At 29.6% G+C, this 18,780-nt stretch overlaps 1 protein-coding gene across 2 annotated transcripts in view; it reads right to left on the bottom strand.

Annotated features, from left to right (window-relative positions):
- LOC129961922 (RING finger protein nhl-1-like) overlaps positions 1-18,565 on the bottom strand; it is a 49,622-nt gene extending 31,057 nt beyond the window's left edge. Inside the window, exons 1-4 of one of the 2 annotated variants that reach the window (XM_056075559.1) lie at positions 18,394-18,565; positions 3,993-4,307; positions 3,116-3,904; positions 1,291-2,388 (exon numbers count right to left, since the gene is read on the bottom strand). In XM_056075559.1, coding sequence (XP_055931534.1) covers positions 1,291-2,388; positions 3,116-3,622 — 1,605 coding nt within the window. In that variant the 5' untranslated portion in view covers positions 3,623-3,904; positions 3,993-4,307; positions 18,394-18,565. The remainder of the gene's footprint in view (positions 1-1,290; positions 2,389-3,115; positions 3,905-3,992; positions 4,308-18,393) is intronic. The other variant, XM_056075558.1, reaches the window with a different exon arrangement.
- Positions 18,566-18,780: the final 215 nt, after the last annotated feature.

Genomic DNA, 18,780 nt, shown 5'->3' with positions numbered 1-18,780 from the left:
TTTTCTGTTTAAATAAGAAAATTTTATCTAAACAAAGCATATTTAAAATCTAAAAAATGATACTAATACTCTTGGAAGATTGAGACTTCTTAATTTCTTGTTACTGCATTATCATAGGTAAATTATTCAGTCAAATAATCCCTATTCCAACAACTTGCTGTTATTGTTGTGATTTAAGGTATCTCCTTTATATTTGTAATAAATTTATTTAACAATTTCAGAAACAGAAACTGAAAAAAAAATATATATATATATCGACAAGATTTGCAGTTTGTACCCCCCCCCCCCAAAAAAAAAAAAAACAACAACAACATTCAAACACGATAGTGGAAAGATTTTGTCTGATAAATGTGTATGTAAATTTTTAAGATAATAATATACTTAAAATTATTCTAATTAAGATAAACTAATTTATCTATCAAACTATTTTAATTTCTAAATTCAAACTAATTTATCTTGTCTGTAGTAGATATCAAACCTTAGAATTAAAGATTGGCTATAACCAATGCAAAAGGGCCTTTTAATTCTTTAATGCACTTTGAAAAATCAAAGAAGGATATCAATATTCAGTGGTGGATTTCTGACTGTGCAGTTGCGTTCTTTGCCCGCTAGACTGAAAGAAGTCCTAATGCTCCTCGCGGTACATTATTTCCCTAAATGTCAAATAAATAAATTTGTTAAAAATACAAATTTATTGAATTATAAAACACTGGCATAACGTTAATACCTTTTCAAGTAAAATTGTGTCAGTTTCTTATATGTTTTATTACGTTCTTTCTGTCATTTGAATATTTATAAAACCGAACGTATATCTCAATAATATTGTTTGCAATCATAATAGAAAAATACCTTTCTGCACATTTTATAAAATAAAAAAAAAAGATTATCCTAAAATGAATCATTAACATGTTAAAAATGTGTTGAAACACGAAACTTAATTGTCCAGTTCAGAGAGACTTCATAATGTACACTGAATCCCCCAAAATCAATATCTATTATAAACAAGATTACTGATGTGAACGATCAGTTATCCCATGGTATATTAATGTTTTGGAATGATTTAAATGCTATTAACGATTGATGACCGTGAAATAATTGTTTGCAAGCGAATATGCTAGAGTAATTTTGCAACAAGAAAGTGTCAAAATTCATAGGATTAATCTAATATATGCTATGTCTTCTAAGGCAAAGAGAAAAATTATATAAACTGACTTTAGAATAGCATACTTTAATACTTGAACGTCAAGTAAAATTTTAATTGTAAAAATAAGGGTTGCACATTTCAGTTACCTTAGCTGTTGCAGTATTGGATGCTGTGTTCGTCGCTGCAGAGGCAGCAGCAGCTGCTTTATTTGCTTTCTTCTGTTTTTCGATTTCGTCTTCGCTCAATTGTCTCGTCATGGGCCTCGAAACAGGAGGAGGAGCAGGTTTCGGCATTTTAGCCTTCCTTTCCTCTTCCTCCCTCTGTTTCTTCTGCTTCACTTCACTATGGTGCAACCTTTCCATCACGTGGGGACTGTCCAGTATCTTGATGACCCCACTTAGAGGTCCCTTTGTGGCATCCTCCGTCTCACTGACCCCATCTCTCACCGGAGAGAGTGACTGATGATTCCTGGAAGACGTATTTTCCACTTCGTAGTCTCCGATTTCATCAATAGCTTCTCTGGACGCAAAACGTATCTTTTGACTGCTTCTGACATCATCCAGCTCTCTCCTCCAAGAGGAAGGAGAGTGATCTCGATTGTTGGAATTATCTCTCTCGGAACTTTCTTTGTCCTTGACAAATCTGTCCCTAAATCTCCTCGACAAAGGCTCAATTTCCTCATTCTTGTCTTTTCGTTTTTGAGATTGTCTTTGATTGCACAATTTGTGGTCACTTTGACTCCTCGACAAGGCGCTGCCTTGGGGTGGTGTTAGAGTTACAGTAGGGCCATTCACATTTGTGGAACTATTGTACATACCACCATTTTGGGTTTCCCCATTGGGAACGGGATTGTGTATAACTTCATCATTCAATTTTACTTCAGCAAAGTCTATAAGGGTCTTGTGAATAACATCTGGATCTGAGCGGGGATGAAATTTGACCTTTCGGACGCAATCCGTTGGGTCAGAGTCAAAAGCTCTTAAGAAGTCCAAAGTTTTCATGAATATTTCTTTGTAGTCAGTTAGTTCTGCGTCAGTCCAGTCTACTCCATTATTAACATATTTATCTACTAAATCACAGTTGCTGTTGACATTATTCAGTTCGATCTGAAGATCGTGCTCCAGTTTTTTCATACTCCTGAGTTCTGTTTTAAGATACACATCTAGGTGATGTTTTAATTTTGCTTCTGTGCTTAACAAATCTCTTGTATAGCGTCGTATAACTTCTTCAATTTCATCCTTCACCTGAAAAAAATATTCGGTGTTAAGTAGAATTAAAGTAATTTCACATCTCTGAATACCAAGAAATATTTTTTTAATATTATTAAGCTTTAAAAAAACATAAGAAGCCCATATATAAGTAATATATTATATAAGTAATTTATAATAAGTGATTACCCTTAAAAACAAACATGTTCTTTCAGAAGAAAAGATTTTAATATTGCAATAATGCTATACAATATGTGACAATGCTATACAATATGGCTTTTGTAACTATCATTTTCATAATACAGAATAAAATCTTCAGTTAATAATGAGATTACGTTTTAAATTAAAGCACAGCCTGCAATTGTATTAATATTTACTGTTATCATAATACTTTTTATTGATATTTTTCTAATTCATTCATAATTTTAAAATTTTGTATACTTAAAAATCGGATAGTAAATTTTCTAAATTATATATTTTTACATGCTTTTATGTCTATAAAAAAATTAAAAACTAAAAGTCGAATGTAGAGAAAGAAATGATTATTAAAAATATAAAATATGTAATAAGAAAAGACAATCCCTTAAATTTTAAAAAGAAAGGTTTGCATATTAACTGCATATTTGGAAATCTCAAATACTTAATTTAATTATGAATCCTTTAAATATCATAACTTGAGATACTAAAACGATATCATTTTCTATAAATATTAATGTAATATAGAATTAAAAAAAAAAACTTAAAATTTTTTAACAGCATTTACCTGGCTATAGTTCTTCTGTAGTTTATCAGCATTTTCCTCAGTATCATGAAGGGATTTGCTGAGTTGCTGAAGGCCTTCCCTTACTTGCTCATTGATGAGGGCGATTTCTTTTCGTAGAATTTTCACATGAGCTGCTTTACACTCTTTACAAACTTTGCGATTGCAGTGAGCACACATCTCCAACTGGCCTTTCTCTTTACAAGTATTACACCTCTGCATGGAAGCCGGAAGATCGGGTTCAACCCCACTGACCTGTTGACGGAGTTCCAGGAAACGACCTAAGGTCACATTGTGCGGAAATCCCTGGACGCCACCTTTGATGGGAAGTCGATGCTCAGAGGAACATTCCGGACATTTCACTGATCCTTTGCCCTTTTCGATGCATCTCGAAAGGCAGGGCTCTGCACAGAATGTGTGGTTACAAGGCAAAAGTTTCGGATTCCGAAACCTGTCCGAACACACCGAACATTTCAAAAGTTGGTCCATACGAAACCAAGGGCCAGACATGGTGGTTGGTGGTAAATTGCACACTTCGGAGAGAGAATATATTAATAAATTCTAACGTCTTTTGATTTATTCCACTCAGCTGACTGAAAAGAAGCAATTTAACCACACCATTGTATACGAAATGTTTGAACTGTTATGTAAAAAGATGAAGAAATGCAACTGCCAACTTCGTTACAATTGAGATTCTTTCATGTTGGTGTCATAAAACTTTAGCTAAGTAATTTGTCTGTAATTTAGTTCTGAAGGATTACATTATTCCATCGTATAATGACTTCTGTTTACCTGAAGGAATAAAAAAAAAGGGTTCAAAGAAAGCTGCTATTTATAACGCATAATAATGATAGAACAGAATCTTAAATTAGATCCTTACTAGATGCTTCGTTGCTTGTTGTTTGCTTCTTGGTGTGCAAAGAACTTAAGATCTGCGAATTAAATCGTGATTTGGTGACGACTCCATTCAGCATCTGGTGCGATAGAGAGGGTTTTGTACGGAGATCTATTTAACCACTGCATCATTGTAGCGGAACAACAGGTGTTGGTCTGCTTCCAACTCTTACGGGGAAGAATTCCAGTGACACAAGGATGAGTCAGAGAAGTTGCTAAAATAATCTATTCTTCAATGCCAAGTATCTAAGTTTGATCGGTTTGAAACAGCCTCTTGATTTTTATTTTCTGGGTTATTTATCTGTAATGGAAAAAGAGAGTTGTAGAATTTGCTTATATAAAATTTTTACTTTGAAAAATAGGGGACTAATATTTTTATTACCATTCAATGAGCATGATACTGACAGAATAAATGTGATTTGCGTATATTGAAAAAATTAATACTGAAATCTATTGAATAATTAATCAAAATTGTAATAAAATAATAAATGATAAAAAAGAGCCATTATAGAAAATCATACTAATAATTTTCATAATCATTTTCGATACTAGGCGCTTAAATGGCCAACAAAAACATGAAATTGTATAGAAAACGATCTATATTCACGCAAATGAAAATCTCCGCATATGGAATAATGAAATATTTTTGATATAATAGATAAAATATAAATTTATTATACAATTTTATGAAAATATATAATAAATATAGTTTTGATATAATAAAAAAAATAAGTTAATATTTTATATTTTACTATGCTCTTGCTGTTGGTTATATTCACCTGGCGATTAATTATTTTCTTACTGAATACTATTATTGCTTCCTTTTATCTATGTTAAATCCAATAATAATATCTGTGAGGGAATGGCCTATCAATATTCAATATGCCACTCATTCCGATGTCAATGTAACTAGTAACCTGACGATAAAACAAATCACCTTCTCAGCTTCATTAGCTTCCTAAGATGTAAAAAACCAAAAGCAAATATCAGAGCTCAAGCATTTATAAAGCTTATATCCTGCGCATCATATGTAGCGTATTTTTCGTAGTTTTTTTTTAAAAACTATGTTATAGAAATAGTACTTTTTTCTCTTTATTTTTATGCACATCGAGCAAGGATTCGCGTTTTGAGCAATTTGTAGACCAAATAATTTCAAGATAATCATGAAATTATTTCTAAGAAACATATAATGGTACATTACGTTAAGTATAAGGATGTAAAAATCAAACAAATCTTTCAAAATAAAATATAAAAATCAGCTTCTAAAAAAGTATTATACCAATGCAGCTTTCATCTAAAACATTTTTATCGTCTTGTTGTAATAAAAATGTTTGCTTTTGTTGCTGGTAAAATAATAATGCCATTAGAGTTTTAATATTGGTGTAATAAAAATATGAAGTAGCAGTCATTTCAAATAATATTTCATTTATTTTCTACCGCAGATACATAAATGCTTATTGCATGAAATAATCTCACAAAAATTATAGTTCCTGGATTTGAAAGCGATAAACGATATCATGCCATTGATGCATAGCTGTAACTGTATGTCGCAACTGCTCAGAATTGTTCTTTAAATGTTCTCGATTAGAATTTTTTTTTAATACGTCAAAAACTTTTTTCTGTGTATGTTGATTTTGTGTTCGTGATTAAATGTTGACAGAAGAGTAATGTTGGTGATTCAATGTTGGGTGAGGCAATGATTATTTTTTAATTGATCCTCACTTCATTTTTTTTCATTTATTTTTATTGGGTTTTGTTCATGACACATCGAGAGAGATATTAATTACATATTAAACGAGGTTTTATTGAAATACTGACACTTCTTAAAAAATAAATAAGAGTATTTTTTCTTTTACAGAATATTAAAAATTGGTCACCGAAAATGCTTCTAGATGGTCTCCTTTGTTTTGTTCCAAGGCATTTCCCAACATCTGGCATCCGTCCCCGGCCGCAAAAGATTTTGAAAACACTGAGCGATTTTCTAATTTTAGAAATTCTGACAGGTGACATTGCCACCCCCCAGAAGAGACGTTTTATTTATGTTTCGAAAAGTCTCAGTCTCTTCTCAATAACGTCATTCATTAATGTCTGAAATATTCCTCAGGTATGTTTTTCGTGATTCGTATCGCGACGGAGTGGTGTTCTGAATCACATGTTGGCGATTGCGTACCTCTGATGCAATCGCAGGTTTTTGGCCGAAATCTGCGACGCCAAATGTGAGAAACCAACGCAACGAGAATTTTTTCTTCATTTATTTGGCATTTAGAAGTTTAACGCCGGAGGAAAAAGTATTACGGGAAGTAAATGGAAGGAAGAAAGAACAATCCCAGTGACCCGTGTATTATTAAATTAAATCTTAATAATAACTGCAGCACTTAGCTAATTATTTTTGATGTCGATTGCTTTCAAAACAAGAGGAACTAAATAAAAAAAAAGAAATATAACATAAAAATAAAGCAAGAATTTTTTTAAAAAAATATTTTAATACATTATTTTGTATTCTTGGATTCCGAAACATAAATTGCTACTTTTGACAATCCATTCTTTTATGTTCCTATTAATGCTACTTATGCAATTTTAAAGTAATAACTGTTTTTGGGACCACATTTTTATTAATATACTAAAAAGCAGAATTTTTCATTTTAACTTGTTTTTATTTCTCAGCTTTGAATTTATAACCTATTTTTATAGATATTTCCCTTATTAGCGATAACCTGAAAGAATGCCCATTCTCTGAAAAACTTAATTCAGTGTAATTTTCAAGTGAATCTCAGGAGTTTTTTTTTTTTTTTACATCCCCCCCCCTTTTTTTTTCTTCTTTTTTTACTGAAGTCCATTATTTTTCAAATTCTTTTCTGGATAATGTCATTGTTATGGATTCAAAAGTAAGTTAAGTTAATAATGAATTAATATTTAATTCATGAAAACTGTAAAATGATGCGTCGTCATCAAAAATGCAAAAGTGAAAAAAAAAAAAAATTCAAATCTTTAATTATAGGATCTGTATAAACCCATCTTTACAAACATGAAATAAATCATATTAAAGGAAAAATGAGTAAAAACGATGCATATTATCAACAGATCAATGAGTTTCATTTAACAAAAGTTACTTTTTTCAGTTCTTTGAATAAGCTTTCAAATATTTGTAGTGATCAAAGAATTAGTTTTAAAGATTCTTCCTGTAATCAATAGAGTTTTTAATTATTGAATTGAAGTATTGTAGGTACTATTGACGGTTATAACTTGAACACAGAAATTGATATTCAGAATTCAGCTTCAATAACAACGGAAATTCCCAATTAGCGATAACATGAAAGAATGAACCATTCTCTGAAAAAAAAACCCCTAATTCAGGGTATTTTCACGCTAATCTCAGGAGTTGTTTTTAAAATTAAGAAATATTAATTACGTATTATTATGTAAAATCTTCAATAAACACTTTTTCATCAGTTGCCTATAAGAATAGTTTGTCCTCCCTTTCGGAATTTTGAATCTCGTAAAAACCGAAAATAAATTCCTTTTGTTAAATCTATTTTATTATATCCGTTTTAATGAGAAAAATATACTGGAGACTTGTATGCTACCTTCCTCGTTTTATCAATAGGAAATTAAACCACTATTTAATATTCATAAAATTATGCATTGCTAAAGATATAATAAAAGTATATAATATTTAATAATACATATTATATATTAGTAAGCGTAAGATTCGCGTCCCTTAGGTTGCGAGTTCGAACCCCGCCGGCCGAAGGTCCCCCGGGTACTCGGTGGCTGACTCGCGTTAAATCTGTCGTGGTCATAAAGTCCTCCATGTCGAGAGTAATACCACTGGGGGTACTGGATCAGGGGTGATCGTTCTCTGATTCAGGTCTAAATTACGATCTGTGGTTGAGTGAATGAAATCCGCCCCGTATAAAGGGTTATGACGTGCGTGTAGCTAAGTCGTTCTCTTGGCCCTAGATGGCGCTACTATAGAAACAAGAGACGCCCCCCCTCAGGCTTAAATCGGCTGTCTTCGAACAGCGAGCTTGTCCATGGCAAGTGCCATAAGAAACAACAACAACATATATTAGTAAAGGTCATGAAATCAAAAAAATAATAGACGAGGATGGTAGCATACATATATGATGAATGTATAACTATATGCATTATCATGGGGTAAAAATTCTAGAATAAAATAAATAAGAAGGTAATATAGCAATAGTAAACGAGTTAGAAATTTTGTGCAAAACAAAGAAGCCATGAAAATAGTTGGTTGCCTTTTCTTTTCAATTTATGATTTCTATAGCGAACTTTTGATGCAACGGTAACCCTTTCATCTAGACATTCAACGAAATTTTCCCCATTTCATTCATCAATTATATATACCAGGACTTTTTATTGATTTATTATGTTCTCAAGTGAACATATTTTTATCACTTATATTCATATTTTAATATGAAATTTTTTCCCTATAGATGAGTAAATTAGCGAAATACAATTTACATCTAGAGTATGAAAAGTTCCTGGTCCGAGCATTACACAAACAATAAAAAGAGAGAAAGCTGTAATCTGCGACCGACTTGATATTTCTGAAGATGACCATACCCTTGTTTGCATGTATCTTGAAACAAAATGATGAAGGTATGCATCAGCAATGCAATTTTGTTTTCTAAGAATTATTATCGGGAATTTGCTTAATTGCATTGAATTCTAGATATTTAGGGAAAATGGAACTATAGAAAAGAATTAATATTTGTAAACCGACTTTCAAGAGCAAATATTAATAGATATTAAATGTTCACAACGATATTACCACGTCATCGCAGAAAAAAAAAATGGATGCACCTTATACTAATCTTGGATATAGAAATGGATTAATTAATGAATTTCTTTTTACTGGTTTTTATCTAGATAACATCATTAGAACTGAACTGTCAGATGGCTTCGGCGAGTTCATGAGAAATTTAAAATTGTTTAAGGGAAAAAAAAATCCCCTCTCAGTTAATGTTCATTAACATACTTTTGTCTCCTAAATGTTTCTTTCTTTTCTTTTTTGTAGTGAAGTCAATAGAGTCTTGGAGCTCCACATTTTTAAAACTATGAGGAACTTCAAGAAAAATTCTTTTTAAGAAATGTCTTCCTATTTAGGATGGATGCTTACAAAAGTAGCTAAAATTATTCTGATTAAATGTATATTTTCATTTTTTTTTTTCGGAAATTTCTAGAGCCAACTTAGATTATTTGAATGTTGATATTTTTAAGTTCGGTTGGAAGAGAAAAATTAATGCAATCAACCATTAACATGTATTGAAATGTGCAGGTGAAAGGTCTTTGATGTACATTCGAGTTACAGATGTTATTAGCGCTCCTTCTAATGTAATTAATATCGAATTGATTGGGCTTTACAAAACTAAATATAAACAGGGGTTACATGCAATTATTGTTCAGTATATTTTTAGAGGGTATAAGTTTTTTTTTGTTGATATTTTTACCCCCCCCCCCTTTGCATGTTCTTAAACACTAGAAGTATTTAACCATATTAAAGTGAAAACAATGATTATTTTTAATCATTTTTCTTTTATTATTTTAGTTTAGGTAAAATAAAATCCTAAGGTATATTATCACGTTTATATATCCCCCCCCCTCTGTCCCCAGCTTCTTTAAAATTAGAAATACATAACATAGAGTGATAACCATGAGCAGAATGCTTTAGAACGGATTGACAGAGTTTTTTTTTTATTTAATACTCTTCTTATGATCCCTAACTTTTTATAAGATTTGTTTCTAACATGTGTATAACGAAGGAAATATGGAACAATACATTTTGAATATTACGCATCTCTTCCTATTTACTCTAGGCGTAGTTGCAACAATTTAGTCTTCTATTTGGCTTTCACAAGAGAAAACTTTTTTTTCTTCCTCTTTTTTTTAAAAAAAAAATTTATGTAGATGTTATGCTGTTTCGAAATGACAGAGCTATGAGGAAATGTAAATTTTATTTGTTCTGGGTGTTCTACTGAGAACTACGAGGAAAGATTGTTATTTAGCAGAGCTATAAGTAAACACATTTCTGGTGTCTTCTGTCGTTATAAAATGAGAGGAAAGTTGCTATTTTTAGCTTCTTAAATCCGAGTTTTGTTTGTTTTTCCGTGGATGTTTAAAACTAAATTCCCCAGAAAAAAATCAACAAATAGGGAGCTAGGGTAACGCTCTCATTTCTTCACCGGACTGTAAAGCAGACACCAAACAGCACGAGTGATGAAAGCAGGCTGCGCAACTATTTGGCGACAAGACTAACAAAAATTCTCGATTCTTCGTAGCTGAAGTGAAAATAAATATTTTTATCAGCTGAACGTATAAACAATCAATAAACCTGACAACCTCAGTCGAATAAAATACTAAAAATGGCAAAAAAAAAAAAAAAAAAAAAAAGAGTAACAGACGAGAAAGCTCCTTTTTCTTGGTTAAATTTTAAAAAATTATCTTAAAATTTTCACGTTACTGAGATCTTTAGTGTTATTGATAATCGTGTAAAATCATTTAAGAAATAATATATTTTTAATAGAACAGCTAATTTGCTCTTATATTTTCTATCGTTCATTTACCTTAACTGTAAATGAATATGATTGATTCCATTTACATAAATTGTAAATGAATATGGTTCATTCCATTTACTTTAAGTACAAATGAATATGGTTCATTCCATTTACTTTAAGTACAAATGAATATGGTTTATTCCGTTTACGTTAAGTGTAAATGAAAATTGTTGATTACATTTATGCGGCTAACGGCCCGTAAGATTTTCAGCAACGGGATTCAGTAAGCTGTTCGGGATGAATTTCGAAATTTTAAATACCTTCTTTCAAACGATAGCTCTATGCTTGTCTCAGATTTTCACATATATAAAACACCCAAGCCATTTCTCTTCAGTGACGGTACATACAATAACATGAAAATGTGAACGGAATACCAGAAGTGCATGACTAGAACAAGCGACAATAATTCAAAGAAAAAAAAAAGTCTTCTGTCAATATAAGGAAAAGCATTTGTTCTCGGCTCAAAGAACTGCTTGAAAGATTCAAATAATGTCACGATGAGTTTAAATTCAGAAAAATGCTAAGCTAGTTTAAAAGGGTTAATATTCAAAAGTTCCATATTAATTAATTTAAAGCATAAATCTTTAAACCACATTTTTTTTATCTCATTCTAATGTGGTTGATTTATACTCATATTAAAACATGTAAAATGAATGCACCTATTTAATTTCGAAATTCATTGAGCATTTAAGGAGAGAAAAAATAAAATATATTTTGATGCAGTTCAAGAAGATGAGTAGTTAAGTGTCCAATTTTCTCTTTCAACACCCTCTGATGACACGTGAATTGATTCCAGTGAATACCTTTGAAAAACAAAGATGACAAGTACTAAATCTTTTTTCTGAAGAAAACCCGTGAATAATCAGAGGATTTCAATTACAAACATTACAAAAACATTGTAGAACATTTTTTTGTCACTTCTGTCACAAAATATGCGGAGTCTGTCTTTCAGAATAATTAATCTTCATAGAATTTAACAAGCCGTCTTAAAGAAAAGTTCCATCACCTCTTCCAAATTTAAAAAAAGACAACCCCTAAAGAAAATTAAAAAATTTACCTCATCTTTTTTTGAATGGGGCAGACATGTTCTACAGAAACAAAATAGTACGAGAAAATATGCCACTGTATCTGAATGATGATACTTCCGCCTGAACTTTAGGTTTAAAGAATGGCATTCTTGGATGGTTGTGACATGCCAGTTTTTGGGAGGAAATATCCCTTTCGAAAACATTCGCAGTTCTCCCTCCCCCCGGTAGAATTTTGTTCTGTTTCCTAGTTGTTTCTTCTTTGAGTGGTATCCAAAGAAAACACTAACTTGAAAACGTTAAACAGGATTCGACAAAGGCTTTGAAACTACTGAACTGGTATCGAATATCAGATAAGAGATTTGAAAAATTACGTTAGTAAAGTTAGATGTAATTCCAAGAATCTGTAACAGACTCAAATGTTTTTCGATTCAGAAGCCAATGATTAAATAACGTCATACTTTTCATTCTCTTAAGATACTCATCAAATTCAAAGCATAAACTTCCGTTAGGATCTGCATTCAGAAGAAGGGAACGTTATAAGCATCACGAAAGAATTTAAGGCATAGTTGCGTTAACCCTTTATTTACCAGCGGTACTTTAAAGTAACATTTAAATCAGGCAGTTATCTTTTTAATATAACTATTTTTTCTAATTGTATGCAAAAGAACAGGAAGAATGTATCTCCAATAGAAAGCAACATTTAAAATCTTTTAATTATTAATTAAATTATTTTAATTAATTAGAAAAGTTTTTTCTTCTTCCTCGGGTTTATTCAGTACCAAAACTTATCTAATGGTTCAAAAATAAATTTGAAGAATTGATGGTAAAATAGTTCGGTAAATAAAGGGTAAAAAAGGACATTGGCATCAGTAAATATGTTTATGATACTGATGTGACATCGCGTAGTTTGACTATTTTCTACTTCTTCTTCTTCTTCTTTTTTTTTTTTTGTCATATTTATGTCACATGACAATGGGCTTTTCTGGTTTGTGCTTCAATCAAATCATTTAAACTTTCACTAATTTTTTTAAAAGAAACAATCTAAAATTTTAAAAACATGCATTGATGTGATTTTATTTCTTTTTTCTGTAATAATAAAAATAAATTGTTCATGCAGATAGTTTTTTATTTCCGATTTTTCATATCAGTATTCATTAAGGGATATTTTTTGCAATTTACATTTAACCTTTTTTTTGTTATGAAATTCTATTTTGAACAGTAATTGCCTGTACTTAAAAAATCTACATCAAAATGGAAATTACTGCAATAAAGATATAAAATATACTCCCCCCCCAAATTATGTCTATCTAAAAATTTTGAGTTCTTTTAAGAGGCTAAGAAATATTATATAAATATATTTGTTTCATTTCCTAATAATCATTCTGAGAATTTTGGGCTTATATAATAATCGTTATCAAACAAAAATCAATTGTATAAACCAACATGGAGAATCAAATTCGACATGCTAGTGCAAGGAATTAATAATAAATTGTTCTTGAAACTTTCTAATTTAGGAAGAAATTAAAATTCTATAAAAGATTACATTGCTGTGGGAAGTACTTTTGAGCATCCATCTAAGATAAAATAACATAAAACAATTCGTAACAGGTTTTCTTATTATACTTTATACTATATTTTCACAGGTTCTTTTTGTAGTTGTCCGATGAAAATGAAGTTTAATCGATTTCAATTTGATTGATATTGATATTCATACACAATTTAGCATCACTTTGGGGATACACGTGATTATTTTAAAAAGAATATGAGAAAGAGTATGATATTTACTTGACATTACGACTCTACAATATTGTTTTAAAAATTACTATGTCCTTAATATAATAGAAATTTGACAAAAATGAAAATGTGCAACTATTTTGAAGACGAAGAAAATGTTTTGAATCATTCAATTTATAAAAGATCTTCAAACGAAAACTTTAAAAAATTCGGAATTTTAGTTAAGAATATGAGAAAAATGAATTTCGCATTATATATATAAATGTTTTATTACTTTAATACTTGGGAACCATCTTTCTGTCTTTTTATTCTTTCGTATCAATCTATAAAATTATATTTTTCACTTTTATTTTCTAGTTTTCAGAAAATAAAATGACGAAAAACTTCATATCATAACCAACCTTTTGGAATCTGATTTTTTATTTATTTATTTAGTTAGTTTTCTTGTTTATGACAATGCGCATGCCTTCTACTGTTGTTTTATCAAAAATGGTTTTTTTTTTTGTCAGGAATTGGTGCATTTTGTAAAATACAGCAATTACAGTACATCAGACCAAAACTGACATCTCAACATTGCTTTAAAATTTGGATTTTTAAAAGAAAGCATCTTTAATAAAAAAGTAAGCTAATGTAATTTGGATTTTTAAATTTAATGCAGTTTTTTCTTTCTTTAAGAGAAAAGGCACATATACTTACAATGATAATGAGATTTAGTTTTAGCAGTATAGTATAATTATACACGGATATCTATTTTTACGAACAATTTTGTTATATTTGAATATTATATTTTAATATAAATCTTCACAGTAAAAGCTTAATTACGAGCATTAGAATCCTATTAAAGGATTATTGTTAAAGAAAGGAGTAAAAGGCAAAACAAGAGTAAAAAAAAAAGATAGTTATTAAATTTTTTAAAAAAAATAAAAGTGTTATGCATACCATTCGTAACATTTTAAAAATAAATACTATCAATATGTCACTTGATGTATATAGAAAATTTTTTATTGAAAAATAATGTGCAAGATGAATTTAAATGAAATTAATAGCTAATTTACTTCCGACAGAAATGATAAAAATATCTTTTAATGGAGATTGTTGTCAGAAAAATATGTGAAGACTTCAGTATTTAAAATTTGTTTGAAAGAAGGGGTTGTATGCAAGCGTTAAAAAAAGGGACAGGGGTAGGTAGTTTATCAATTTCATAAGTTTGCCATCGATTACAAACATTATGAAAAATTTATTTAGCTGATAAAAATAAGTTTCAATTCAGTGTTATCGGTTATAGTTCATTTGGTGAATTCTCTATTTTATCAATACCTATTTATTCTTATCCTTATTGAAGAAGCGAATAAACCGATGAATAATAAATCTCTTGTTATGATACTCATCAAATAATAAACGATTAAATTTTCTTCCTAGAAGGAAAAAAATAAAGTAATTCCAAGCATCGGTTTTGAAAGCAGTTAAAAGTCGTTAAAGAAATAACATCACCTCATTGTGAACATTTTTTTCTCCTTGTGTTTTCTAAATATTTAAGATTAGCGCTGTTTGGTGTTTTGCCAAAGGAAAGTAGGCCTGCTTGAAAAATAAACTTTAATAAAAGAAGAGAGAATGAAAAATAATTTTCTTCAAAGACCTTACAAAATATTTAGTGAGACAAAGTCACGTCTATTTTTGCAATCTTACGAAAAGAGAATAGAAGCCATTATACAAAGGCATATTTGAAGTGAATGGAAGAAATCAGATGACACCTTAAAGTTTTTGTATTTTCACGCCCTCTTTTAGGGAGAAAAGATTAAATATGAAAGTTTTTGAGGTATCTCTTGTGGTCATTTGGTGTGAGAAATCCTGAAATAAATATTTCATTCCCAATACCTATTTTCCTACAGATTTTTTAAAAATAAATCAAAATACTGAAAGTCAGGATAACAATAATAATATCCAATGTGCATTCATGTAATCATTGTCATCCAGTAAAGTTTCTCTGTTATTAACCACGACGCAATTTGGAGTTGCCCAGAACAATTTTTAGATGATTGAACTTTTAACAGAGTTATTACTTCCACTTTTCCAATATTTATAATGAAAGTAATTTAGAAAATCATTTGAACGTAAAATTAGCCTTAAAATCATGTTTCTTTGAGTGTACGTTAATTTAGTGTTCCATTTTCTAATTTATTTTTAAGTAATAAAGTCACGATAAAATTTTTCAGACAAAAATGAGATTTCGAAATTGTTTACTATTCATATGGCCTCTTAATCAGAACAAATTTGTGAAATCCTATAAATATGTGGGAAGATATTACGATATTATTATTTCATATATTATTTATCTTTAAAAAAATAAGGAACTCAATTACTGTTGAATTTATAAATTTAGTTAAAAAAGTTTAAAAAAAATTGTTGTTTAAAATATTTTTTAAAAAGAAATATGGCGAAAAGTTTTGAATCTGTTTGAATTTTATTAATATTTTTTTCAATGTCTCAATATTTCTCATCTCTTTCCTCAAAGAATATTTATAGCCTAGGTCAATTTTTGTAAAATTAGCGCCATAATTCTCATTTCCTTACATAATGAAGAGAAAATGAAGTATTAAAAGAATAATTTTTACCAAAAACAGTCCAAATTGAACACATATTCACTAATTTGTACTATCAGTCGCATGACAAACTTAATTCATCTAATTTGTTTTAATTTTAAAATATAATTCTCACACTCATATTCAAAATTTGACATACACACTATCGTTGTGTAAAGATCGTATTCGGTTTTTCATCCTTTTATCTTGGTACATTTCAGAGTTTTTGTTCATATATTACAAACAAAGAGACAATCAGACGGTCAATTATAATTCCAAAAATAATTTTTACGGACTCGGGTAGGTTTAAAGCATGGAGATTCATCAAAACCTCATAGATTGAACTGTTCCATGATTACGGCGCTTTCTCTTTATTATACTTTACATTTAATAAAGTGAAAAAAGAATAGACTATTTAACAGTATTAATGTTTATATTAAAAATTCTAATTACCAATCATTCATTTAGATTTCTATATCTAGTTTGGAAAGGTACTTTAATATATTTAGCACATTTTTAAATTGGCAAATAAAGTATACACATTCATTAATAAATATATTTATTTATTTATATTTTATATTCTAATTAATTAAATAAATCGAATATTTTTATGGTAATTTAATGGAAACAAGTACACGTTTAACTACGTTTGAGATACAAATTCATATTTTTGAAGGAACATTTTGCTATATTTTTAAGGTGACTTTTTTCTGATTTCTGCTTTTTCAAAGCATTATCACTTTATACAATCCTATGAAAATCATTTTAGAGTAAGTATTTTAAAATTATCATTTTAAATCAGGAAGTTCTGATGGTTACTGAGTGGTGTAGCTCTGAACGCCGGCGTTAAAGGGTTCGATAAAAAATAAAACTTCAGTGCTGTTATGCCACTTTTTAAAGAGAACATAAATGGATGAAAATATACAATTCTTGTATGCCATTTATATTTTTCTAAACCAATAATGGCGATTGAGAACAAAGAAGATATTATGTTTCACTCGTCGATTATCCTCGATACGACACTGGATTTATGTTAAACATTTAATATAAATTAAACAATTTATGGTAATTAATATGGTAATTTATGGTAATTAATTAAATAATTTATATTCAATACCGTGCGATAATAATTTTTAACAATACCGTGCGGTTTAAATGAACGCAATTCGAAATAATTTTTTCTATTCAAATAGTTAAGGGAAATATTTTATAACAATACTAATATTTTATACAAATATTATATATAAATATTTTATTAAGGGAAATATTAAGATACGTCCTAATTCAATTATTTTTTAAAATAGGATAAGACATTTATAAATAAAATAGTTTATAGCTCTAATAAAAGAATTTTGATAAAATAAAATTTCAACAATTTTATTGGAGATCAGTAACATAACAAGTTTCAGCTAAAGACACATCCTAATTCAATTATTTTTTCAATTTTTTATTTTAGAAACATTATTTAAACAATGTTAGCTTAATTTCAAATTATATTCGACGATAAAAATAATTTCATGAACTTTTTACCCAGTTCTCAGTAAATATATTCTTTTATTTCATACATAGTGTGCATGCAGTGTCAACATCAACGAAGAAATGAAAAAAAGTGCCTATATTCTATTGTGAAATTTTTAGTTCATAAATTCAAATGAGAAATTAAAAGCATTTAGCAGAATTCTAAGTTTCCAGAAAACTTGTAATGGCTTACTCCTGTTTTGATTTCGTAAAATTATTCCGTACAATGATATTTTTCACGTCATATTTTATCACTAATTTTTTTATATAAATTATTTAACACAAATATGGCATTTAAACAATTCATTCTAGGGCAGTTCTATTTTCAAATATTCTAAAAATATTCTTATCCAAAAATAGTAGGTATACAATATCTGTTAATGTGAATCCTTATCTGAATGACTAGTTCATGAGACTAGTGAGCTTAATTATTTAATTTTATAGTTTAAATAACGAAGCATTTATCTCACCAAGATGTTATTGAATAAGTAAATAAATATACATATAAATTTATACCATATCCTCTAACAAATATAAATAAGAAAGGCAACAGAGAGTATAAATCAATATACTGTTAATCAATACTGAATAGTAGTATGATATTACACATAACATAAACATAACTTATTCAATGATTGTTAAACTGATAAGTACTGAAATATTAGAATATTTTAAAGAAATATCATAGAACTTTTTTACATAAAAGCATAAGAAATTCATCAAAATTACAAAATCCCAATCAGGCCAATTATTACAATATACAATCAGACGTACAAGCGTTCGATAGTTTACTTTTTCACAGCTTGTTATTTATGCATGCCTTATCAGCTTTAAAAATATCCCACCGCATCAAAAATAACAGTTCCGTCTCAGTGCTAATTCAACCAAGACACAAGCATTTACCAAATGATATCCACTGTTTTGACATATGACACCAAACTTAACCTTACCTTTCAAGATGCCCAAAACAATGGAATCCAGAAGCTAGTTATACTTTCACAGTTTCTTGCAACCACACTATCCTCAAGCAAGCACCCGTCAACACGCTGCCCTGACTTCTCCAACGGATCTTTGGGAAAAACTAACTCACCTCTTCCTCCGAACCTCGGATTTCTGAAACGTCTTCGCGAGTCACCCCCAAATCAGGCTGGACTATTTTTAAACTTCGTCATAGGGATGGATCCTGTTAAATGGAAGCTGGGAATGCGCGCGCGTATGCGTGGTGTGTGGGGATGTATGTGAGTCAAAATGTGACAGGTTATGCTGCGGCCTTTTTTCTTTTTTGAAGTTAGAATGAAAGTCAACCTGAAAGAAGTTTTTTTTTCACGTGTAGGCGG

This window comes from Argiope bruennichi, chromosome 2, assembly GCF_947563725.1.
Source record: "Argiope bruennichi chromosome 2, qqArgBrue1.1, whole genome shotgun sequence".
Taxonomy (NCBI): domain Eukaryota; kingdom Metazoa; phylum Arthropoda; class Arachnida; order Araneae; family Araneidae; genus Argiope; species Argiope bruennichi.
This window is presented reverse-complemented; position numbering and strand designations above follow the sequence as displayed.